A 25,063-nucleotide genomic window follows, 5' to 3' on the forward strand; every position below is an offset into this window, starting at 1 on the left:
CAAGAAAACTAAATCTGTAAGAAGCAGGACCAGGCCCCAGATCCCAAAAGCCCCAAAGGATTGTGCTTCTTGAAATAAAAGCTATAGCCTGGCACTGAAATGTAAATTTCCTATTCTAATCTTGATAGAAAATACATCTGACAACATCAAACTGTTTCAAAATGCAGTAATTTCATAAAAAATAAATGTTACTTATATATTATTTTACCTTTATTTAGGGTTGATACATAGATTCTGGAACACGATTTCACCCCCTGGTATGTATCACTATAATGATTTCCAAGATGAACCTTTGAGCATTATGTTCCTCTCTCGTAATGAATTTTGCAGATTTAGGTGTTTCAGAACGGAATAAATTCTGCTTTTATAGGCTCCGGCAGCAGCTCCTATTTGAATTACAATACCTGTGTGTGTATATGCCTGTATGTTGCACTCTTCTGTTTGTTTTGTAGAAAAAGCTAACGTTAACGACCTCCCATCCTTACACACATAGGTTTTCCCCACAGAGACAGCCGTACCGATGGCGGCAGTGCCTCGCGGGGTCACAGCTGTGGCGTGGGCTCCTCTCTGGCTGTGCCTCACCCCGGGGCGTGCTCGACAACTGTCATGTTCCCTCATCGGGAGTTTGACTTCAAGGATTGAAGTCTTCAAGGACTGACTTCAAGGGTTTTTGACTTCAAGGATTGACTCCCTTCAGATTACCGAGGGGAGGGCACAGAGCTCTCCTCGCGCTGCTGCACCACGAGCTCGGTGCGCGGACCCATTCCCGCACGGTGACGGCCTGCTGCTGGAGGGGTGACATGAGTGCGAGGGGTGGGTAACAGACAGACAGACAGACAGACAGACAGATTTCTAGGTTGGAAGAGACCTCAAGATCATCGAGTCCAACCTCCGACCTAACACTAAGCACTCCACTAAACCATATCGCTAAGCTCTACATCTAAACGTCTTTTAAAGACCTCCAGGGATGGTGACTCCACCACCTCCCTGGGCAGCCCGTTCCAATGCTTAATAACCCTTTCGGTAAAGAAGTACTTCCTAACATCCAACCTAAAACTCCCCTGTCGCAACTTTCGCCCATTCCCCCTCGTCCTGTCACCAGGCACGTGGGAGAACAGACCAATCCCCACCTCACTACAGCCTCCTTTAAGGTAACTGTAGAGAGCGATAAGGTCGCCCCTGAGCCTCCTCTTCTCCAGGCTGAACAAGCCCAGCTCCCTCAGCCGCTCCTCGTAAGACTTGTTCTCCAGACCCCTCACCAGCTTGGTCGCCCTTCTCTGGACTCGCTCGAGCACGTCCATGTCCTTCCTGTAGCGAGGGGCCCAAAACTGAACACAGTACTCGAGGTGCGGCCTCACCAGAGCCGAGTACAGGGGGAGAGGCCCCGGGAAGGCCCGATAATCTGTGAGACACCAAGACTATTGCAAGAAATATAACTTGTCGTAGACGTTGGGAAATGATCTTTGCGTTGAGAGACGCGCGGTTACTCTTTCCAACATTTACGTGTACAAATTTATCTGAAATGTTTCACTCTGTAATATTTCCTTCAGAACACGTGTTTTTCCCCGTGTTAAGGAGACAAGGCAGAGAAGCAGGAGCGATGCGTGCAGACGGACGCTCCCTCTGGCACTGCAGCCCCACGTACAAAAGCACGGCCACGCGGGGGGGGCCGGGACTCGGCGACTCCCCGGGCCCGGGATTCGAACCCGCGGCCCGAGGGGCCGGAGGCGGCGGGGCGGGGCCCGCGGCGGGGGCGGGGCCCGCGGCGGGGCGGGGCCCGTGGCGGACGGAAGTGCTGCGGCGGAAGGGGCGGGGCGAGGCGGGGTGCCGGCCGCGGGCGGCCATGAGCTCGGAGCAGCGGCGCGGCTGGGCCCGGGGCGGCGATGGCGGCCCCGCCGCCTCCTCCTCCTCCGCCTCGGCCGGCGGGCGCGGGGGGCGTGGCGGCGGCGGCGGCGGCCGGGGGCGGCACCCCAGCCACCTGAAGGGCCGCGAGATCGGGCTGTGGTACGCGCGGAAGCAGGGCCAGAGGAGCAAGGAGACGGACCGGCAGCAGGTGAGGGGCGGGGGGCGCCTCGCGGGGCTCTGCCTGCCGTGCGGGTGACGTCACGGGCCGTGCGGGTGACGTCACGCCCCGCGCGGGTGACGTCAGGCCGGTGACGCCGCGCTGTGCCGTCCGCAGCGGGCCGTGGTGCGGATGGACGAGCGCCGGGAGGAGCAGATCGCGCAGCTGCTGACGGCCGTGCAGAGCAGGAGCGAGAAGGAGCCCGACGCCATGTCCTGGTGGTCCGGGGACGAGGACGGGTAAGGCTCCGGCCCCGCGCCTCGCGTCCGACATCACACAAACGGGCAGGAGGCGCGCTGGGAGAGGTCTCCCGGCTCTACGAGTGCCCCTGGCCCAGCAGGCAGCCATCCCCTAGCCACTGCTGCAAGGCTCTCTTCCAGGCTGCTGTTGAGTTTGGGGTGTTAGGTTTCTACCCGCAGTCGTAAAACCCTGTAACCGGTCCCCAGGTCCACAGCAGGGGATTTACGTTATGGAGTGACCAAGTTCCCGTGGCCTCTGGGAGCGCTCCTCCGCGGGTGGCATTTGTCATCCTTCTTCTGGCGTTCGGCAGCGCTGGGAGGTTTTGTCAGCCTCTATGAAATAGGGCCCGTTCTTGACGCCTTTTCTGAAAGGATTTAAATAGGCAGTGAAATGGGGGGGGTCACGTACCTTGCCTTCAGTACGCTGGGTTGATGGGGTTGGGTTTTGGTGAAAGATCCAGTTACAGGGCGGCGGTTCTGACAGACCGTTAAGCAGTAGTTCTCTGGAGACGTTTTGTTAGTACGTTAGCTTTGATGCAAAACAACGCGTTACATTTGAAGATCCTGTTGTACGTTTTTTGATGACGTGATCCTGTTGTACATTTTTTTTGTTTCTGCGATGTATGCTGTACTGCCTTCAGGTTAGGGATCAAACAACTTGGGGATGTAATGTCCCAAAACCAGATCTGCCTGGAGTGGTTCAGTGAGCTTTTCAGTGTACGTTTCTCAGTGGCCAGGCATGTATTGGGTAACCTTTGAAGTTTCTGTTCTTTGCCCTTATTTCAGAAATACTCCAGAACAGCCCGCAAAATTGAAACCAGAAGCTGAAAAAGCTCCTATCAAGCAGCGACCAGTCTTGGAAAAAACATTCCTTGATCGGGATGTGGAATATCTATTTGAAAAAAATCAGCAAGATACCGATTTAGATGAGCAACTTAAAGAAGATTTAAGAAAGAAGAAATCTGATCCTAGATATATTGAAATGCAGGTACTTCCCATATGTTAAGGAGAAAACTTTTGGGTTTATTTTCGCATAAACTGTACTAACTAGAAAACACAACTTCTTAAAATTAATTTACTCTAAAGTTGTCAAGACATTATTTTAGCAAAAAAAGTACTGTCAAAATTTACAAAACGCATCCTTGTCAACGGGACAGGGATTGAAAATTAGGCTGTCAGTGATAATTTCTGATAGTTTAAAATCCAAAATTTTAAGTATTCGCATTGTATAGTTGGATGTGTATTTTCAGTTCTCTTTTTTCAAATAGATTTTATCTCTGCGTTTGTGTGTAAAATTAAAAGTAGGGCAATAGGCTCTGAAGGCACACCTCTTCGAAATGTAGTTGAGGTTATTGTAATGGCAGTGTATAAAGCTGTACAAGGAAACGGTTTGAGCACCTGTCAGATGGGAGGCCTGCTGTTCAAGGCCCTGGTTTTTAAACTGCGTATGCGTGCCTCTTTGAGTACAGAACTGTTGGTGTTAAATATTTCTGGTACGTTTAGTGAAACTGAGAACATGCATGGAATTAAATTTATTTCTAGTGGGCCTGTTCAGTCTTGGCTGAGCAGCTTGTCACGTTATTGATCTGTTTTCGTCCAGATCATGGATGAAATCTGTTAATATTACTTCAGTGTTGAACAGGTGTTTGAAAACACGTACTGTTATTTTCTCTTTTCTCAGAGGTTCCGAGAGAAACTCCCTTCGTATGGGATGAGACAGGTAAGCGTATGTTCAATTTGAAGAAAGATTCATCTCCTTTCTGAAGTAGGAGAAAAAAATTGTGCAACTGGGAGTAAGAGGAAGCCTTTGTTACCTTTTATGAAGGTGCTGAAGTTTTCAGAGCTTTCAATATTAATGGAAACAGATGGGTATATGGTTGCTGTGATTTTTTTAAGTTCACTTCACAGTAGTAGAGAATTATCAAAATACTTCCAAAATTTGTTTTTGATGATGATACTTGCAAATGTTTTCTTTGTTTGGAAACAGGAACTTGTAAACCTTATAAACAATAATCGAGTAACTGTGATAAGTGGCGAAACCGGCTGTGGAAAGACCACACAAGTCACGCAGTTCATCTTGGATGACTACATAGAGCGAGGGAAAGGGTCTACCTGCAGGATTGTTTGTACTCAGCCTAGGAGGATCAGTGCTATCTCGGTAAGTGCCACTTTGACAAACTGAGTAACTTACTTCTTACGGTTGTGGGTGTGTTTCTTTGTTGTCATCCCTACCATAAGTCTGAGATAAAATTACTGTCTTAGAATTTTTGAACGAAAATAGATTTTTTTTTTTTTTTTTTTTTTAACTGGGCCTAAGCTACAGGGCAAGTTTATTAGCTGAGTATACAATCTGGTAGTTTATTTGAAGTTCAGATCTGGAAAAAATCCAAATAACCAGATAGATCAGTTTCTTTGAGAGGTGCACAGTATCTACTTTTGGATGTTGTCACACTAATCGTAAAGTTCAAGATTAACATTCTGGCTGCAGTGGACAGGAAAGGTTGTTTTTTGTGTATTCATTTTCAGTCTTAATAGATTCTATTACAAATAACAATTTTATTAACGTAGACTAATTCGATACTTCGTAAGTTTCGGTAGTGATTAGAGTACTGGCACCGTATGCCTCCCTTTTCCTTGAATGTAGGCATGGTTTATATCGGTGACTTTAATGGACTGGGCAGTGCAAACGTGAAGTGAGATAAACAGTAGTGTTGTGTAGCCCTTTAGAAATACATTAACAAGCAAGAAAGAACTTGGCTTTCCAGTGCACAGTAATTACTTTCTTTATAGTTAAATGTCAAATCAGTATAGAACCTCACTTTCCATGAGGAAAAGCTGGCCGTACTGAAAGGGGTGGTGCATTCTGGAGTATGTACTGCTAATGCCTAGATGGCTGTGTTTCTCTAAAACGTGTCTTGGGTTGCCAACCTGTTCTTGAGTTGCTGACAGGAAACACTGCTGTCAATGAAAGGGAAAAGATGGTTTTCAGGGTGTTCTATTGTTGTTGTTTACATTTCATCTTGGTTCTAGGTGTTTCTTACTGATGAGTAGCTAAATCATGGATCAGCCTCGTGTGTTTTTTTTTTTTTAACGTGCTGTTGTTGTTTTGAAGGTGGCTGAGAGAGTTGCTGCTGAAAGGGCAGAAGCATGCGGTAATGGCAAGAGTACAGGATACCAGATTCGTCTTCAGAGGTAAGAGGCTCTCTTGACAGTTTTTATTCCTTCATGTAAAGTGGTGTCTATTCAAAAAGAAAAAAAAGTTCTTAACACGGACAAGTGCTTTTATTCTCTTACTTTCTCCAAAAGACATTCCTCTGAATAGCTGGTATAGGGAATAAAGTTTTTGAAAAAAACCAAAAAGTTTGAGCGTGGTTATCTTATTCTGTGTAGCATGTAAATGAGTGATTTGAGGTTGTAACACGAAGTCAGTTCTGAACTTCAGGCTGGCAGGATTGGTTAGCACTAAGCTGTACTTTCACTAGTAAGTCCTTTTTCCAGTTCTTCTGAAAGGTTTTGCTATACACAGAGGTTAAAAGCGAAGTCCCTAATCAATTAATTTAAAGGAAAAATTAAAATGCTAAAGGAGAGAATGCTATAAGCCGTATTTCTGGGCAAAATTATGCATTTGTTATAATGAGTAATTCCATTAAGGTTAGGTAATAAATTTAGTCTTGTTAACAAGAGTTCATAGACCTAGTGCCATAGAACAAAAGTTACTATGCTTGCAGTGATCTGTATTTTGAAAAAATTACCTGGGATGTTACTAGCAAGCAATGAAACCTCACTTACCGTTGATGGAAAAACTGCTGGTGAGAGATGACAGTTCAGTCCTTTCAGCACTTTAATTTGAAGCACTAGTTTATAGAATCTCATTTGTTTTTCTTTAATGTTTAATCAAGACTGTTACAGTGCTGTGTATTTAGCTTCTAGCTGCTATCTGTGCTGAGTTCAGATAGTTGTGAGAGCTTGGGGTCAGCAGATCAACGTAGAAATGATGAGAAATGAAGTCAGAGGTTCTGTCAGGCTACAAGTACTTCATTACCCAGCAACAAAAATGCCGTGACTCTGGCCTACACCCTCGTTCCCCCAGTTGAACTGTGAACAAGTTCAAGAATGAGGTGTACTTTGTAATGCCTGTAACAACTACCTGCTCTTTAATTTTAAGCTTTTTATTAAGTACTTTGTAAAATAAAGAAGGAAACTCAAGAATTCTTGATGTATTTCTTCCAGTCGGTTACCGAGGAAACAAGGTTCAATTTTATACTGTACCACAGGAATTGTCCTACAGTGGCTCCAGTCAGATAAGTAAGTTTTCCTATTTTATTAGAAACTAAATACAATTATCAAATGACTTGACTAATGACCTGTTCTTGTTGGTCTCTGCTCTGTTTTTAACTTTTGCTAAAAGCAAATGTTTACTTTTTTTGTTCTTCTGTTTTAGGCATTTGTCCAGTATTAGTCATGTAGTCCTTGATGAAATTCATGAAAGAAATCTTCAATCAGATGTTTTAATGAGCATTATTAAAGATCTTTTGAATGTCCGTTTGGATCTGAAAGTAATACTAATGAGCGCTACTTTAAACGCAGAGAAGTTTTCTGAATATTTTGGTAGGTTAAATGCTTCCTATGAATATTCCTTATAAGTGATTTAGGCTTCTAATATTTACCGTATTTTAGGAGTCATAGTGTGAGTGGGCAAAGAGAGCGAAGCCTTTAGCTCTTCATTCTTCAGGTGCCGTCCTGTAACTGGAAACAGGTGAATGTGCTGGAGAACAGTGTACTGCTTGCTACCTATGCTTGCTTTGTTCAGTCACGTCCTTGGAAATTGAATTTGACATCTTCCATGAGAATTTAAAGGGGAGAAGAAAAACCTATAGACTTGAAAACTATATTGCAAAAATAATGAAGAATGTTTATTGACTCTTTTACTTCAGAACACTATTTTATTTGCTGTTGAAAAATGACTTACGCCTTTCTCAACAGATAATTGCCCAATGGTTCACATACCCGGGTTCACTTTCCCAGTGGTGGAGTATCTTCTTGAAGATGTAATTGAGAAGTTGAGGTGAGTGTATTTTCTCAACACCAGTATAGATAGTATTTTGTTTGTTTTTCATTTTACTTCGTATGTCTTTTTGAAGATTATCTCAGTATAAATAGCCTGTTGAAAAATTAGTTGTGGTTTTCAGGAGTAAACTCACACTGGACATCTTGTTGCAGAAAACCTTTCGAGGGAAGTTCAGTGGCTTTTACAGTAATAAGCTTGTAGCAACCTGGAAATGTTGGTTTGAGGAGGAGAAAAACTTCATTTTTTTCTTTCAGTGTGGTGAATTTTCAGGTGGATAAATTAAGCTAGTCTTTGATATTTATTGATATTTATTTTTTTACTTATTTTCATGCTTACTGTAGATGGTACCTATCATTTCTGTAATTAAAAAAAAAAAAAATAGAGGAAAATTTGAGAATCCTATTAACATGGTACAGCTAAAGTACTGTATATTGTCCACAGTTTAGAAAACTACTATGCAGCTGGATTAAATGACTAGTTTCAAAATTTAATTATATTTGCTATTTAACTTTAAAGGTATATGCCAGAAAACACAGACCGTCGGCCACGGTGGAAGAAAGGCTTCATGCAAGGGCATATAAGCAGACCGGAAAAAGAAGAAAAAGAGGAAATCTACAGGGAACGGTGGCCAGAATACTTAAGGCAGCTGCGGGGCAGGTTGTTCTCACTCTTCTGCATTAATTGTTGTTAACTTAATGAACATTTTAGTACTCCTTGAGAGTGGTTTAAAACCAAGCTAAAAAACTTTGCCTCTTCAGCACCCAGCAGAGATTCTGCGCTTGAGACATTCTCTTTGATTGCCAGCATTTGACTGCTTTGGTATCTGAATAAGTGGGTTACTTAGGTAGCCTGGCAAATTTATTTCAGGAACGGCATCTTTCTGTTCCTCTCCTGTCTTTATTTTACCTCTGCAGTTTGTGACTTTCTATATATCCAGCTTCACAACAATAACTAATATAGGTGGCTCTGTTTTACCTCCCTTTCCTAAGAGAGCAAGTCCTCAGTGCTCTCTGTTCTATCCCGTGCTCTACTTGTCCATTTGTACGTGTCCATCCCTTTCTCAGACAGGTCTTTGGAACAAATTGGTAACTGGTACTAGGTTTCATGAAAAGAAAGAGCTGAGCAGATGAGATGCCTTCTGTACTTACTGTGAGGGAGAGATAAATTGAAGGGTAAACTCAGATTATTTAGATCCTAGATAATCCATGAGAGACCCATAACCCAAAGGGATCATGGAAATGCTCCAAATACAGTTCAGTCATAATTCTTAAACTTACTATTTTAAACTGGCAATAATTGAACTAAAATAAGTCTCCAGAGTAGCATGCCTGTTCAATTGTACCTACAAAGAAAGGAAGAAATTGAGCAGTAGTAGGTTACACAGATGAGTGATTGCAGAACCTTACAGCAGACATGAGTGCATGACTGTGTGTTAGTAAGTAACCAATATGCATGCTTTTGATGCCTGTAGGTATTCCGCAAGTACTATAGATGCCTTGGAAATGATGGACGATGACAAGGTTGATCTTGACCTTATAGCGGCACTTATCAGACACATTGTGTTGGAAGAAGAGGTATGTTTCTGTGTTGTATCATCATGTTTTCATGCTATGACTGAATTGTGGTCAGTGGCTGGTGGAGAAAGTCAAAGTTGGTAGTTAGTTTGGTCTATTACATACACATAAAGAAGAGTTTTTTTTATTAGTTTTGCTTTTTTTTTGTTTTCTCAAAAGTAATCTACCAGCTTTAAATACCCAATTACTATTTAAGCCCTGAGTTTAGAATGTGGTCAGACACTTGTTTTTTGAAATAAAGGGGTAAATTCCATATTTAAAAGGTAGCACGTATCTAAGTTTTCTTCAATAACAGTTGTAGGCATTAATGATAGCTACGCATGTAAAAAGCTTGGAAATATTACACATACATTCAATATGTTAATTTCAGACTCTTTTCTTTTGTTCTAAAGAGACTATAAATCTTTTGATGATAGTAGAGATTGACTCAAATAAAATGGGATAGAAGTCTGAAGGTTTGGGTTCCGTTTTAACTCCGATTGTGGCTTTTTTTTCCTTAGGATAAGCTTTTAGATGTCTTCATACACATTAGTCATTTGATGAATAGTAGTGTAATTGCGAATTAAATTTTAACTCTTAGTTCTTTTTCTGGCTGCATGTGTTTATCTTGTCCAAGGTAGTATTCTTTGTGGTGTGTAGTAAAACCTACGGTTTGTGAAATAGCTGTAGAAAACCAGTTTGAAAACCTCTTCAGTGTACAACTAAATGTTTAACATCTAGGAGCTTCCCTCTCAGGAATGATGGAGAGAGGGCACAGCACTGCTTAGAGTTGATATTCACTCCCTCATATCTACAGTGTGCCATTGGCTTTAAATAGTTTTCTGCCTGAGTAATCTGTGTGAAGATAAGAGTTTTGCTAGGATATACAAAAATTCAGTCACGTTTACCAAACGTGCAGCTAGGAAGCTCTTCCTACTTACAGCTCGTCACGCTTTGTAGTTATTCTGGTTTCATTGGTAATTGTCCCTAAATGTGCTTCAGATGTAATGACAAGGCAACTAGTTACTTTTTAATGTAAAAATGCATTGAGAACTTTACTCACCTACACGTTTCGGTTTCTGTGAGGCTCTGACCAGTATAGTAACTCTTACATAGTCTTTATTTCAAATTGTAGCTTCTCTTCTGTTGTTTGTGTTAGAGGAGGTTGATCTTGAAATACAAAACAATCAGATTCTGAAGCTAAAAATCCTAATTAGAGTCGCAGTAAAAGGGTTTTTGTTTAATACTGTTAGGTACATTGTTATCAGAGGGATTCTGTGCTTGAAGCAGTAACAAACTTGAAAGAATAACTTCTGTTGCCATGGGTAATATACATAGGTTACACCATAGCCTTAAGTTATATATTCATTTCTGTGTTCAGAAACATCTGTGGAAGAGCTGACACTGTAGGTGAGTCACTGAAGAGAATTTTGATTATTGAGAATGTCAACTCACTTAATATTTCAATTGATAGAGTATTTAAGCTGTAGATAATGAGGATGACTTGCTGTTTTTTCTTTTGTTCTTCCTTTGTTGAAAATTGCACTTAGTTTCTTTTAGGTTTAACAGCAGCTCAAATTCTTCCAGTGTTTACATGACAGTGTTTGAAATGCTGCAGGGGAAAATGTTGAAAATGAAGTTTTTGTTTATTAAGCTCAGATAAATATGCAGCAAGACAAACTTTTTTTCTGTAGTAAACAAAATATTTCAAGTTGTAGTCAGTGAGGTTTCAGGTATCACTTACTTGAAATATATGCGTCAGTATGCAAGTAGGTGATTTTTTGCATAGCATGTAACTTATTCTAACTTTTCCCATTCGCTTCCTCTTTTATATATAGGATGGTGCAATTCTAGTGTTTCTTCCAGGATGGGACAACATTAGCACTTTGCATGATCTCTTGATGTCACAAGTCATGTTTAAGTCAGGTAAAAACAAAATTTTATGTGCAAATTTAGCAGCAGCATTAGTGGCAAACTTTTATTTTTGCCTATGTTTGCTGGTATTGCACTGGACTTTTCTTCTTCCCTCCTTCTTCCCTTTCAAAATGATTGCAGTGTGTTCAGCATTTTTTTTACATAGCTACAGTAACTTCCATCCAAAACTAAATTTTTTCTTCATTCTGTGTTAACTTCTTATTTTTGCTTGATGCTTCAGCAACTTCCCTCTAATACTTTGCTGGTGGTTCTTTTAAATTCTGTTTTTTTCTAGATTCCTTTTAATAGGACAGTAACATATCCTATGCCTATCCTGTATGCTTTATTTTGTTTTGTTTGCATACCTCATGTTCAGCTAACTTGTCCTAACTATGCTTTTGACTATTAAGATGGTCTTACTATAATTCATGTTGTGTATGTTCTATAGATAGAGAACTTACTGAAAACTAGAGGAGAATGTCAGTTTAATAAATAAACTTGAGCAGTTATTAAATAATGAATTTACAAGTGAATATATTATGTTCTGTACAGTAATTTGTATTTACCAAGCCATCATAGCATAATACAAACTGGCAAATTCTAAAGTAAAAAGGTATAAAGGAGTTTATTATGTGTGTTTTATGTTTTACTAGCTTTTGGGGGAGACTTCTGCGGAGTAATGTAATGATTTTGTATCCCTGAGAAGCTTAGGTATTTCACAGATATTTATACTTTGAAATAGAATGCATTTGAAGATGCCTTGGCCCCTTAGTTTAAACAAGCAGCAATGTATAGCTGTTGTGGTAACAGACTTGATAAAACACCGAGATGAATATGTTAAGTTTTTAATATACAGTTGTCAGCCAACCCAGAAATAGGGTTCTCTTCCCATTCCCCTCACAGCCCCACCTTTCATTGTAGCTGGTGGTTAGTTTATTCAGTTTATATTCCTCTGAGCTTCTAGGACATAAGTCTGTATTTCAGAATGTGTCTCTTGCACTTAACACCGATATATTGAACATTGCTAACAAATAGCAAAAAAATTAAAATACGCCATTATCTACATGGTAAAAACCAATTCAGAATAAGAAATGGAAATAGTAGATTTACTTGCAGTGTGTTTTCTCTGTTCTGTATTCTTGATTTTCCTGTATAATTAAAGTATCTGTGCTTACTCTGTATCTTCTACTGATTTTTAATTTTCAGATAGGTTTATTATCATACCTTTACATTCATTGATGCCTACTGTTAACCAGACTCAGGTATGCTTGTCTTTTATTATTATGCAATAAAGTAACATTTCACAACTACCAAAAATTTTAATTGAGCGTATGTTTGGTTTTGGCAAACGTATAAATGGGCCATGGATAATTACAGGTGTTTAAGAAGACCCCGCCAGGAGTAAGGAAAATCGTGATTGCTACCAACATTGCAGAGACTAGGTAAATAGCTAGCTATGCAGACAAAAAAAAAAACTATAACTTTGACAAAATAAAAAAATATAAACCTGTTTAACTTTTTCAAAATGCATTTGAAATATTTGTATCATTGATTTATAACATTTTCAATTCCGATACGTCTATAGACTAAGCTGGAATTCTCCTTTGAGAATTGTTTAAAAAAAAAAATCAAAACATGGATGATTTATAATGACTTGCAGTTGTTGTACATAATAAATGTGAGCTGCCTGTCCTCTACAGACTTTATAACTGCATATGGTGACTCTATGGTGCCAGACCTAGGAGAATAAAACAAGCTTGCTCTTGAACTGCTTAGTAACATTCTTCTTAATGAAATTCCAAGCACAGAATTTTTATTTTTGGCTTGCTGTTTGGGAGGGGGTAAAGAGAAGCTAAACCTTCCTAAGATCCTAGGTTAAACTTGCAAAGATGAAGAGTTGCATTTTTTTTCTCTTTTTTCAAACAGCATTACAATAGATGACGTGGTGTTCGTTATAGATGGTGGAAAGATAAAGGAAACACACTTTGATACCCAGAACAACATCAGCACAATGGCAGCAGAGTGGGTTAGTAAAGCTAATGCCAAGCAAAGGAAAGGTCGAGCAGGAAGGTAAGAATAATGGCTAGTTAGAAAACCTTTATGATTTTAAATTTCAGTCTGTCTTGGAGCTCATGTGTGCTGAAGGTAGTACTTTGTTAATCCCATGTTCAGAAGCAGATAGTAGTATGACTCCCTTGTTCTTAGGGAAAGAATGGTTCGTTGTTTTCCTAAGAAACTGACATAACTTGTGCTGCATTTCAGTCATGAGTTTCCTTCATTATTATAGAAGAATAAATCCTGCATTTTTTTTCAAATTTGATAGCGTTTACATTCACACCTCACTTACGAGACTTCGTGAAAATTGCCTTCAAATTAACGTTGCTTAGATATATACCAAATTATTTAAAATTTCACTCCCCCTCAAAATACCTCGTGGAATACTTTATCTTTTGTTCAGACATACCATTCTTCTCTGATCTCCTCATTGTTCCCTTTGAGCAGTTGATAGGAGACTTCTGCATTTTCTGTGCCTTTGTTTTCCTGTTGATGGGTCTATGTTTCTGAAAGCTGAAATGGCTATTACAATTGAATACACTTCAATTCTAATTCCCTGAAGTGTTTTGGAAAGCTGCTTACAAATGAACACAGTCATAATGTCACAGTGTCATAGAAAAAGCATGCATTTATTTCTTTAAATATGTTCTAGAGTTCAGCCAGGTCACTGTTACCATCTATACAATGGGCTCCGTGCTAGCCTTCTAGATGATTATCAACTACCTGAGATCTTGAGGACACCTTTGGAAGAACTTTGCTTGCAAATCAAGGTAAGCATATGCATCTTCAAACGTGTACTAGTGATGTTTCTGTTGGAATAAGAGCTTGAGAGATTAATGCAACTCTGAGGTTAGAGTTGTCTTCAAGTCTAAGTTCTGTCACACCAAAAGCACAATATATGCAATTAATAACTGCAGCAATTGTTTGCCTAATGTTATCAAACCCGAGAAAAATATATTGTCTAGTATAAATAAAAGCTGAACTCTAACACAAATATGAACACAAATTTTTCCTCAAAAAATATTAGATCAGAGTTGCTTCTGTGAGAATGCCAGGGAGCTGAGAGATAAGGCTTCTTAAAACTACCTTTTTGTAAAATTCTTTTAAAACTGACATGAGTGACATTTCTTTTTTGGCAGTTTGTATGGAATTCCTATGCATGCATAAGGCATACCACATGCAACATACTGAAGAATAGATGTTTAAAATTTCGTCACTAACATGTCTTTATTTTGTCCTTATTTCTTAATTATTGAAATCCTAATTCAAACTGTGAATTATTCACACCTTTTGTAACTACTGTGGTCACTGCTTATTGATTTTAGATGGGTAGCCATCTTCATTTTTGTTTTTTTCTTTCAGATTCTAAAGCTTGGAGGAATTGCTTATTTTCTCAGCAAACTAATGGATCCACCATCTCGTGATGCTGTAATGTTGGCTATAAATCATCTGATGGAGCTGGTAAAGTATTACTTAACATACAGTTTCATGCAAGGAAAAATCTATTTACAGCCATGTTATTACTGCATTGTTTGTTATCGAAGACCATTCTGATTGTACAGGTCTAGACATTTGAAACCCTTACTATGCAGACCCTTTATATCCCTAGGCTATGCAGTGTCCTGTCATCCCGACTGAACAGAGGAAATAAACTTCAAATATTATGTGAAATTTCGGACTGCATAAAGTAGTTCCTGAATCACTTAAAACACTGCTCACACTTTGCATTTAGATTCCATGCAGATCCTTAACTGGGTAGTTGTGTAACACCCTGCTCATGGTGAATCCACCAAGTATTTCTATCCCGGTTGGATTAGTGAAGAATTTAGGATGTATTTCTGGGGGTAAGTGAGGCAGATAGGAGAAGGGTCTCTCGTATGTCAGTGCCCCTTTGGATGCTGAGGAAGGAGAGATTAATGAGCAGTTCGTACTACTGACTTGCCTAGTATTAATTGCACAAATCGGTTGTAGCAATACATTGCAATGTCTGATTTAGATGAAAGGCACTGTGTAGGCTGTCATATTTCTATAAATGTTTAGATAAAATTCAGTGATATATTTGTTGTTCTGTGACAAGGCTGTAAAGTAGCAAAGGGAAAAGTAAATGAAACAAGAAGTGACACTGAAGGGAAATATACAAGTCTAAAAATAAGCTTGACCAGGAGAAGACACTCAAGTGTTAATTAGTCTTCATACTTTGGTCCAGAAAGACACCGAGCCCAATAAACCACTTGAAACACAACTAAAGATGGGTGCTCTTTTCTTGTATCTGTTGAATGTTTGTTTCGTTGTAATTTGCATGACCGCTTTCCTGTCTGACCATACTAAAGCTAGCTGCGTCCTCCACACTGCAGTTATGATTTTTGTTTTGTTTTCTGACAGAATGCTTTGGACAGACAAGAGGAACTGACTCCACTAGGTGTACATTTAGCACGATTACCAGTTGAACCACATATCGGAAAAATGATTCTCTTTGGAGCTTTATTCTGTTGCTTGGATCCAGTCCTTACGATTGCAGCAAGCCTCAGCTTCAAAGACCCTTTTGTCATTCCTTTGGTAAAGTTTCTAAGAAGAGCATTACAGATAAGATTTTAAGATTCTCATAAGAATATTAGGACACTACTGAGATGTAGGATTAAAGTTCTTTTAAACTACAACTTTCAGGTTAATTACATATTTATAAGTACTGTTTGCCTTACAATACTTAATAGCATGTGTTTTGCTTACAGAATATTGGAAGTAGCATCACTTCTTATGTATGTTCCATACAAAGTATTCCTGTATATATGTACCTTAGTTAGGGAAGGTGACCTAGAAGGAAGAATGGCCTGTCAGTCATGAATATTTTATAAGTTCTAATTGTTCTTAGGGCAAAGAGAAAGTAGCAGATGCAAGAAGAAAGGAACTTTCAAAGAACACAAAAAGTGATCATCTGACAGTGGTGAATGCTTTCACAGTAAGCATGTTTTAACGTTCTTTCCTTCAGAAATTTTGGTTTGGGTTTTATGCTTTAACCTAAGGAAAAATCTGATCAGTGTATGCTCTGAAGTATTTCTTTCCTGGTTTCTACAGAAACGTAAAACCAAATTCCTTTTCACCCTTCTTTAAGGAGTCTTGTCTTCAGGCTCAGTAACCTAATTTCTTGTGGATATGCTGGTGGAAATGTAAATTCATGGTGACGTTGTTACTTTCTAAACGTGTATTTGATGAGGGATGAACACAGTAGAACTTCTTTGTGGCAGTTTCCCAGTTGCTCTTCAAAAATCCCTTAGTCATTAACTCTTGTCCTTCTGGCATCTGCAAGAGACTGGAGCAGACTTCAGAAGCGTTAGAGACTTAGCTGTGTAGCACTGGGCAAGAAGAAAAGGAAATAAATGGCCTGGAAACAGAGTTGCTGCCCAAGACTGTTAATAGCAACAAATGAAATTCTGACAAACTTGGCCAGATTTTGTTCCTCACCATGGAAAAATTAAGTTTTCAATTCAAAAATGTTGTGTTTTTCTGCTGTACGCGTATAGGTGTGTGGACATATATACACATATGTACATAATACAAAGAGATGAAAGGGTTTGCTTTCTCTCTTAAGGAGAAAAATGTAACTGTTGTTTATTGACCTATGGTTTTTTGGTCTCTCCTTATATACTTAATTTTCGTAGTATGTGTTCGCTTAAATGCCTTTGAACTATGGTATGAATTTCTAGGGCTGGGAAGAGACTCGGCGCCGTGGATTCAGAACTGAGAAAGACTATTGCTGGGAATATTTCCTGTCTTCAAATACGCTCCAGGTAACATCCCGATGGTCTGAAAATGGAGGAATACATCTGTGGGGGAAGGGGAGGAGCCTTTTGGCATAGCATCAATCTGGGACAATTTTTACTTCCTAGATGCTGCATAACATGAAAGGACAATTTGCTGAGCATCTCCTTGCAGCTGGATTTGTGAATAGCAGAGACCCCAAGGATCCCAAATCTAATACCAACTCAGGTAAACAGTAGAAGGAAACAGAACGCTTTTGAGTCAAATTCTCAGTTTATGGAACTGCATTACTTACTTTGCTGTCTCTTACAGATAATGAGAAGTTGCTCAAAGCAGTCATCTGTGCTGGTTTATATCCAAAAGTTGCAAAGATTCGGCCAAGCTTTAGCAAAAAGAGAAAAATGTAAGGATTTGGTACAATGTTGGTTTGTGTTTCAGGTATTTTCTATGTTAGGTAGCTTGGCAAGGCAGAGCAATGGTTTAAATGCATTAATTTAATTTTTTGTACAGATCAGTCAAGGGTGTGGGTTACTTCATTTGAAAATGTGACAGATCGGAGCATGGGATTGCTGATCTTTACTTATATGAGCAAAGATGTTTGACCATTTGCATACCTGCTGGTATGTGAAGTAATTGGTGTGACATTATCAAGCAATCCGTAATTCTAAATTATATTGATAAGACAGCTGCTAAATGAGTCTTACCATCATTTTTGGTCTACAGCAACAATTGAAACTCTTTCCTTCTGTAGTGTTTGGCAAGACAGAGCCTAGCAATTCTGGTCTGATCTAACACTTCTCGCATTATCAGTGGTTATTCTTACTAATGGTTATCCATAGTAATAGTATATACAAGAAGGATATCTATATTCTTGTGAACGTGACTTAAGACAGAATGAAGGGTTGTATGTTTGGATGAACTTCCTGGGTATATAATGTAGAAGCACCAAGCTAGGAGTGATCACTGTGCCTAGAATTAAAAAAATGAACAAAGAAAACAAGTGATTATTTCTATGGTAGGTGTAAGAATAGGCAGTCAAAATTCTACTTTAGATTGCTTAATTTAGATCCGTCTGCAGCTGGCACTACCAGTCAGTTGATTCTCCATTTTGACCCAAGTCCAGTGTGCTTCAGTCACCTGAAGGATGAATGTAAGAGTAAGCTTGCAAATGTGACGGGAGATCCTGTGTCACTGCATCTTAGCCCCATGGTGGAGCCAGGTATAAATCAGCTGCCAGGAAGGTTCAGTGCTACATGTCTTTTCTACTTGAGAGAACAACAGGGTTTATTAAGGAGGTGAATTTAAACTTAAGCACAGAGATAGGGGTATCTGAAAATTAATACTGTAGATTCAGTTGCAGTCTTCTGAGGAAAGAAATTGAAGTTCCTTCAAATGTCCTTATTTTGGAGTTCAGAACACTGGTGGAGAATTGGAGGGTTTTTAACTTGGGATGTGATTTTGCTACGTTTTCAGTATCTTATTTCCATGCTAAATCTACTTTTTTTTCAGGGTGAAAGTTTGCACCAAGACAGATGGAACAGTTAATATTCATCCTAAATCTGTTAATGTGGAAGAGACAGAGTTCCATTATAACTGGCTTGTGTACCATTTGAAGATGAGAACTAGCAGTGTATGTCGTGGTTTATATTTGTGTAACTTATTTTTGTAGCTCTTTAATGTGTTCAATCAGGGGATGTGAACAGTGTCCCTTGTTGTGGCCCAGAAGGTATGCAGCAGCTTTGTTTGAAGCCTTCATGTTTTGGGTCACTTTTTTTACATGCCGTCAGATTCTGTTCTGTGGGATCTTGGTGGTATTGTTCCACAAATAACTAGTATACTAAGTTCTGTTAGATTCTTGCTTCTGCTTCTGTTTTTTAAAAAAGAAAAAAGCTTGCAAGCTTTCTTTTTCCTGCTTGATTGCTAATGGAATTATTAGTTGGAGTTCACCGCTTTCTGTGAAGGACTGTATTTGGGACCATTTTTGCTCCCATTTAATCTGATTTTATGTAACTCTTCCAACTGAGTTGCTTCAAATCTGTTTTGCAAATCTATGAATGATTGAAAAATGATCTTCTGGAATTCTATTTTGAGTTTCTTAAGGCTTAGTGATGTCATTTAACATCCTTTCAAGGGTGACTGGACAATTTTGTCTTCTTGCAGATTTACTTATATGATTGTACAGAAGTCTCTCCGTACTGCCTCTTGTTCTTTGGAGGAGATATATCCATTCAGAAGGATAAAGATCAGGATACCATTGCTGTGGATGAATGGATTGTTTTCCAGTCTCCAGCTAGAATAGCACAGTTAGTTAAGGTAACTATATTTAATAATAATATATACGGAAATCTTAGTGTAACAGTAACTCTTCCTAGAGGTTTTTTTGTACTTGATGTTACTGCCTAACTGTTGATGTAGGGAGATAACAAAATGTTTTGAATGTATTCCTAGTAAGCATGTGAAGTATACACAGTAAATGGAAGATACCTACTGAAGGTTTGTATGTGAATGCAAATTAAAAAGTTGCAGTAAAAATAACATTCTGACCAGGCTGTTGTATCACATGATAAACTGGGTAGAAGTAAACACTGATGAACTCCCTTATGTTTGGCCTTAGGAGTAGGCACTCAGAAGTTTTATTTATGTATTTGAGTTTCCATTGTAATAGCTGGACTGATGACAGCGAGGCTTGTGGGCCTTTTGCAGTGTTGGAAGGAAGGTGCTGTTAAAGCCTCCGCTGAAAATTTCATGGGGATGTTGAAAAATAGTGGAGGCTTCAGAGAAAAGTCATAGGGTAGATTTAAAGGGCTTATAAACATCTTACAGTAAGAGATTTGAAGAGCATAATTTCTGTAGTTATCTGTAGGAAAAGCTGTAGGATGACCTGATCAGTCCGTGAAATAACCACATGGATATGGAACATGAGGATGGGGCTCTTCAGCTGGCAATAATACTTTCCAGTGAAAAGAGGAGCTGAATAGAGCTTGGTTGATTATTAGATCCTAGAAATTGCATCTGACTTCCTTTTTCTTAACCCAAATATTTTTAGTCTCCTTAAAGAGTCAGCTAATGGGTGAACAGGCCATCACATCCAGAGATGATCAGGTCATAAAAGGCAAAGCTAGTTTTTGAAAAGCAGCTTTTGATCCTGAAGGTAGCGCTGTTGAAATAAATCGATGTAAGAACAGCAGGCGGAAGGATTAGGAGAACAGAGAACGCAAGGGATTTGAACTTACTGTGGTAACATTGTGTAGCTTTATACTTGCCTGTCTCTTTTCATTCCAACAAACTTTTTGTCTGCAGAACTTAAGACAAGAGCTCGATGATCTTCTACAGGAAAAAATAGAAAACCCACACCCGGTGGACTGGAATGATACTACATCCAGGGATACAGCAGTACTGACCGCTATTATAGACTTAATCACAACACAGGAGAATGAAAGTGCCAGAAACTATGCTCCACGGTTTCAGAACGAGCGCTATAGTTGACACGCTTTCATCTGTGTTGGTAAAGCTGACATATTCACTTATTTTGTTTCGTTGTTTTTTTTTATAGCATTTATTTAGCTAGAGGGAAAAACTCTTTTAGGGCAAGCAGGTAATTCCCTCGTACTGAAGAGCAGTTATTTCAAAATAGTTGGTAATATCTGTATATGCATGGTATTCTGTGTTCATGATAGCTTTTTAAATAAGGAAACAATGCATTGTTAGCAATGTTAATTGGTGTATGTATTGTCCTTCCTCAGAGTCCTCTAAAACTGTAGCTTTTTTTTTTTTAAATATTTGTTACCAGATTTGGGGGGTGGGGAAGGGAAAGAAGCTAAAGTACGGCTTAATTGTGCTTAAACTGTTCTTGCTATTGGTAAAAACATCTCAAAAGATTTTTTTTTTCTTGGGGGTGGGGAGTAATTATTGTGTTGTTGCAGCAGTTTTCTCACCAACATTTTCACAGAAGGTAATGATAGCTTAATTAAACTAACTTGAAAACGTATGTTGTTGAATTTGTGCTGTGGGAGGAAAGTCTTCAGAAATACTCTCACCTTCTTCCATTCATCCCATTCAGTTCATCTTTCTTCACTTTCTGTACCCATCTATCATCAGTACCGATGGAAAAATTTAGACTATAGGAGCTTCATGGTTATAAAAACTGATGGTGGAATACACTTTAAGGGTTCATTGTATTCTAATTTTTTTAAGCAATCCATGTATATAGTGTTACATTAAAATACTTTTCTTTAAAGTGTTATTTCATCTGCTCTTAGTTCTTAATGTTTTGAATGCTTCCAGATATCTAAGACCATTTGATGAATTATGCTTATTTTAGCATTTCAAGCAGGATATTTGAGAGAACTAGTCTGGTCAGACCTGTGGAAGTGTGCCAGACCTGCTCTTCCCTTTAACCCCTGGGGCTGGATTTGTGCTCGCCTGGGGCTGGGGGAAGATCGAAATTTAGCTGAAAGTGATGGGTGGGTGTTAAACTAGGGCCTGAGTAGTGCCAGCAGTTTAGTTGGCAGCCACCTATTACCTTCTGTTTGCTCTGCAGACATAGCTACATTATTTCCAGGTTTATCTTGTAGGAATAAAGCCTTTGCTTCTCATTTTAATGTTCTGCAAATGTAACCAACTTTCAGTTTTTAGAGGCTTTATTTTTTTCCCTTCTGCTTGACAGAAATCATCCCTGTGGCCTTTCTTGTCCACCTGAATCATGGGCTCAGAAGGATTTATTCATTTTATTCGTGTTACCCTGAAGAAAACAGGACTAAAACGGGGGCACAGCTTCCTGTCAGTTAATCCAGCGTCAGCTGTATTTATCTATGGTGTATAAGGAGCGCCACCACTCTGATCCAGCATACCTGTTTTTTATACAACAGTCAGTTTGTGACTAGGCTGTGCTCTCTGTTGGGTTAAAAAGGCGCAGAGAAGGCCAGGCTTGTTTTCGGAGCACCTTCCTTCCCCTCTGAAAACCCCAGGTGGGGGATTGCTGCTCCAACCCCAGGTGCTGGGGTGCTTGGGGTTGTTACCAGACCGAAGCATGCTGAGGTGGTTGTGGGTTGGTGTGGTCAGATCCTTACTTACACAGTAACATGATTAATGTGTAAATAATGATACGAGTTGTACTTTCCAGCTCAACTGAAAGCTTGTAGTGTAAGCAGCCGGCATCAGGCAGGAGGGAAGGGCCTGGGGGCTGCTCTGTGGCACCTGTCCCACTGCAGCCCCGCACCTTCCCCCAGCGCCTGCATGCCCTTACCCTGCGGGTTCTTCCCTAACGCAGAGGCGAGGGGTCCTGGGCTTGTGCTTGGTCACTGCTCCAACCTCCTGTGTACAGGTGTGTCTGTGAGGGATGGAGGACACAGTCGTGCTGTTTATCTTTACAAAACAGGAAGAAAACAAGCAAACGTAAGTTACAAAACAAATTTAACCTCTCTGACAAGAATGACGTTAAGGAACTATCATTTAACAATTTGCAGTTTAAGAAAAATTGAAGCTTTTTTTAGTAAGGATTTAAAAAGATTTTATTGATTGTTGTCCTATAAAATAACTGTCTTTAATTCCTGAAGAACTGTGTCTGAGAATAGGAAAAATGGCTTTTAAAACATTATTTGGAAAGACAAGGTATGAAAAAATATATACAGTATTAAAAATCTGAATAAAATTAATGCCTGGATTTATACATTCAGTTTTGTTAAACATCTGCCTGTGTACAATAAACTCTTTGTTAAAATATTAGCAGTATTTTTTACTACGTTAAATAAGACTTTGTTCAATTTACAGTTTATACCATTACCATTTTATCAGTCCATTTATAAATTAATTCAAAAGGCTGTAAAACCACTGTCAGACTACCAAGGTAAGAATTTTTGTACAAAATTATTGCCTAATCGATTTTCAGTTGTTACAGAGGTACATGTTTATAAACAAAGTCACTCACAGATCACCATAGTACAGAATATAAACACCACCCTTTTAAAAAAAAAAGACGGGGACTGAAGAAAGCCTTTGTACTTACAACTTTTTGCCTTGTTTTTATTTAGCAGGTACTGAAGCCTGCTGACTTACCAGCTGGTCCTTAAAAGGTGAAGATTTTTATAGTACAACTTGTTACACGGATATACAGAAATGATGCACTGAAACTTACTTCATTTTTTAGTGCATTTTCTTCACACAATATTTAGTGGTTGTTTTTTTCTGTGAAATTCCAAAGCTAAACTGCAGCTGCAAAAATCTAGGTGGTGCAGGTAGTGCAATGGTGAGAGGGCTTCTCGGGAGCTGAGAAGCGTGCGGCAGCACCGAGCTGGGCGCCCCTGGAGCCGAGGGCACGGTGCCGGGGGGTGGCTCCTGCTCCCCTCCAGCCTCCGCTCCGTGGCAGTCACGAAGGCGATGACAGGACACCAAGCTAACCACGTTACCCAAGGTGCCGAGCTCTCAGCTCCCACGTCCTTCCTCAGCGGTGCTCTTACCTCATACAGCGGAGATGAGCAGAGACCTGGCAGCTTAGATCCCTACAGGTCTTACAACTCCCTCTTTTTCTGCGTGTGGCTTCAACACGCTGACAACTGCTAAAGAGGAAGTTCAGTAAACTGAAGTTCAGTTGAACTTTTTGCCTCCACAGAAGGAAATAATCAATCTCCTCTAGTACAGAAGAGCAAAAAGGAAGAAAAAAAAAACACAGAAGAATGTACTTCATGTTTTCTGCAGTCTCCATCCTCCATCACAACCCTTGCTGTACAGCAATAACTTAATAGAAAGACCTAGCCAAACACCTGGAGAAAACTGAAACAAAATGGACACATTTCCAGCAGTTATACAATCCTTTAAAATATCAAAAAAATCCTGTGAGTCCAGACACTTGAATCCTGAACCAGAGCAGTGGCATTTAAAACTCACATTGATGCTAGTGGGGAAAAAAAACCACATTGATTTGTTACGGCTACTTCTCTGCATCTTGAAAGTACTTTGTATTGAAAATGTGGTTTAAGCTTTAAAGGTGCAACCTACCGCAAGGTACTGGAAAAGCAACCATGCTGCCAAGAAGGCATTCAGAGCTAAAAGAGCCTTTAGAGTTGAGGACAGACAGCAGACACAAGACAGAAGGGCTTGTTCATTTGGCAAAACCCATAAGCTTAAAAAAATATTCCTGGAAGAAACACCGTAAGATACACCTGCCAGAAGGATCTGAGCGAGCTAACAACTGCTCACACCAAGGCTATTCTTAATGAAAACAAGCCCAAGTTGAGTCTGATAGTTGTGCTAAAATGGATCTGAGACCAAGACACTCAACATCATTATGTACTTTATGTACAGTTTGGTACTTCTTGCTTGCTTTCAGGAATCTCAACACCGGAGCACCAGAACGCCTGAGCTGCGTGACTGAGTACCCACACCCAGTACTGGAGGCCACCACCACAAGCAGCACATCTCTAGTTCTTACCTTGTGTCAGCTTCACCCAGTGATTACAGTGATCTAATTCAGTCTTAGCAAATCCGGCTCCTCCCTGGCTTTGTGCTGGAGAGGTAAGCCCTTATGAATTACATGCTTGTTCATTCTAGCTCAGGTTAAGCAAGGATTTTTGACACAGCTGGGAAGTATCCCCTTAAACCCACTTACTTGTACTGGGAACGTACGACTGCAGTTTCTAAGGAACAGGACCTCCCTCCCCACTATTGTGCTCCTGTTCACCTCCAGCTCAGTATATAGATTCGGTGAGTTTCTGGTGCTCGGTCTGCTACAGCAAGGTCCAACTTTAAAAGAAAGTAAGTCAAAATGATCAAAAAAGAGTGGCAGAAGTGTAAGTAAAGAGCAGGGATGAAGGAACTGAAGTTGAAAGGGAAATCTGAGGAAAAAAAATGCATAGCTGATCTCCAATGCCTAAGAAACTACTTCTAGTTGAAATCTGCTACAGTTCAAGCCAGGCATCAGTTCAGAGCTCTCAAAATGCAAACCAAAAAGGACTATCTGAAACATCAGTGCTCTGTTACCAGATTTTACACATCTGTGACCCACATCGTCCATGCGAGAGCTGTAGTGCACGCAGCCATTCCCTGCTGACAGCAGTTAGTGCAAATCCTCTAGTACAGTATGAAGAAGCAAAAACCATCTACACATTTGTTTCAAGTCCAAGTAAACGTCCCATCCGCTCCATGTTCTTGTCGATCGTGGCACGACATGTGATTTCCTTAGCACACTCCATGGGAAACCAGCCTCTTTCACCATCCCGCAACCGTTCCCCTTCATACCAGCCTGCAGGCGTGAACAGACAGGGAGCAACAAACCTTTTCAAGTAATTTTAAAGGCACTTTGTCAGAACTTCTGAGTCAGTGTCATCACATACATGATGCATACATGATTTATCTATAAAAGTTATGACTGGTGATGAGTTACTTTAAACATCTGTTGTCTAAACAGAGGCTGTCCTTACAA

At 39.9% G+C, this 25,063-nt stretch overlaps 2 protein-coding genes across 3 annotated transcripts in view; one reads left to right on the forward strand and one right to left on the reverse strand.

Moving 5' to 3' along the window:
• Nucleotides 1–1,822: 1,822 nt before the first annotated feature.
• On the forward strand, nucleotides 1,823–22,366 carry DHX36 (DEAH-box helicase 36). Of its 2 annotated transcripts, XM_040566810.1 has the most exons (26): nucleotides 1,834–2,053; nucleotides 2,180–2,301; nucleotides 3,088–3,289; nucleotides 3,983–4,021; nucleotides 4,289–4,459; nucleotides 5,414–5,493; nucleotides 6,532–6,606; nucleotides 6,743–6,909; nucleotides 7,285–7,366; nucleotides 7,886–8,026; nucleotides 8,841–8,943; nucleotides 10,761–10,848; nucleotides 12,043–12,098; nucleotides 12,214–12,278; nucleotides 12,763–12,906; nucleotides 13,544–13,661; nucleotides 14,254–14,352; nucleotides 15,274–15,447; nucleotides 15,761–15,847; nucleotides 16,593–16,676; nucleotides 16,776–16,875; nucleotides 16,960–17,050; nucleotides 18,157–18,277; nucleotides 18,808–18,960; nucleotides 19,948–20,152; nucleotides 21,314–22,366. In XM_040566810.1, the coding sequence occupies exons 1-25, from the start codon at nucleotides 1,844–1,846 to the stop codon at nucleotides 20,131–20,133; spliced, it is 2,958 nt and encodes a 985-aa protein (XP_040422744.1). In that variant the 5' UTR covers nucleotides 1,834–1,843; the 3' UTR covers nucleotides 20,134–20,152; nucleotides 21,314–22,366. The 2 variants fall into 2 exon arrangements, with proteins under 2 accessions (XP_040422746.1, XP_040422744.1); XM_040566812.1 differs by having other exon boundaries at nucleotides 1,823–2,053; nucleotides 19,948–22,366.
• Nucleotides 21,583–25,063, reverse strand: part of ARHGEF26 (Rho guanine nucleotide exchange factor 26) — a 50,627-nt gene continuing 47,146 nt past the window's right edge. Inside the window, exon 14 of the mRNA XM_040567318.1 lies at nucleotides 21,583–24,883. Coding sequence (XP_040423252.1) covers nucleotides 24,741–24,883 — 143 coding nt within the window. The 3' untranslated portion in view covers nucleotides 21,583–24,740. The remainder of the gene's footprint in view (nucleotides 24,884–25,063) is intronic.

This window comes from Cygnus olor, chromosome 9 (genome assembly GCF_009769625.2).
Source record: "Cygnus olor isolate bCygOlo1 chromosome 9, bCygOlo1.pri.v2, whole genome shotgun sequence".
Classification (NCBI taxonomy): Eukaryota; Metazoa; Chordata; class Aves; order Anseriformes; family Anatidae; genus Cygnus; species Cygnus olor.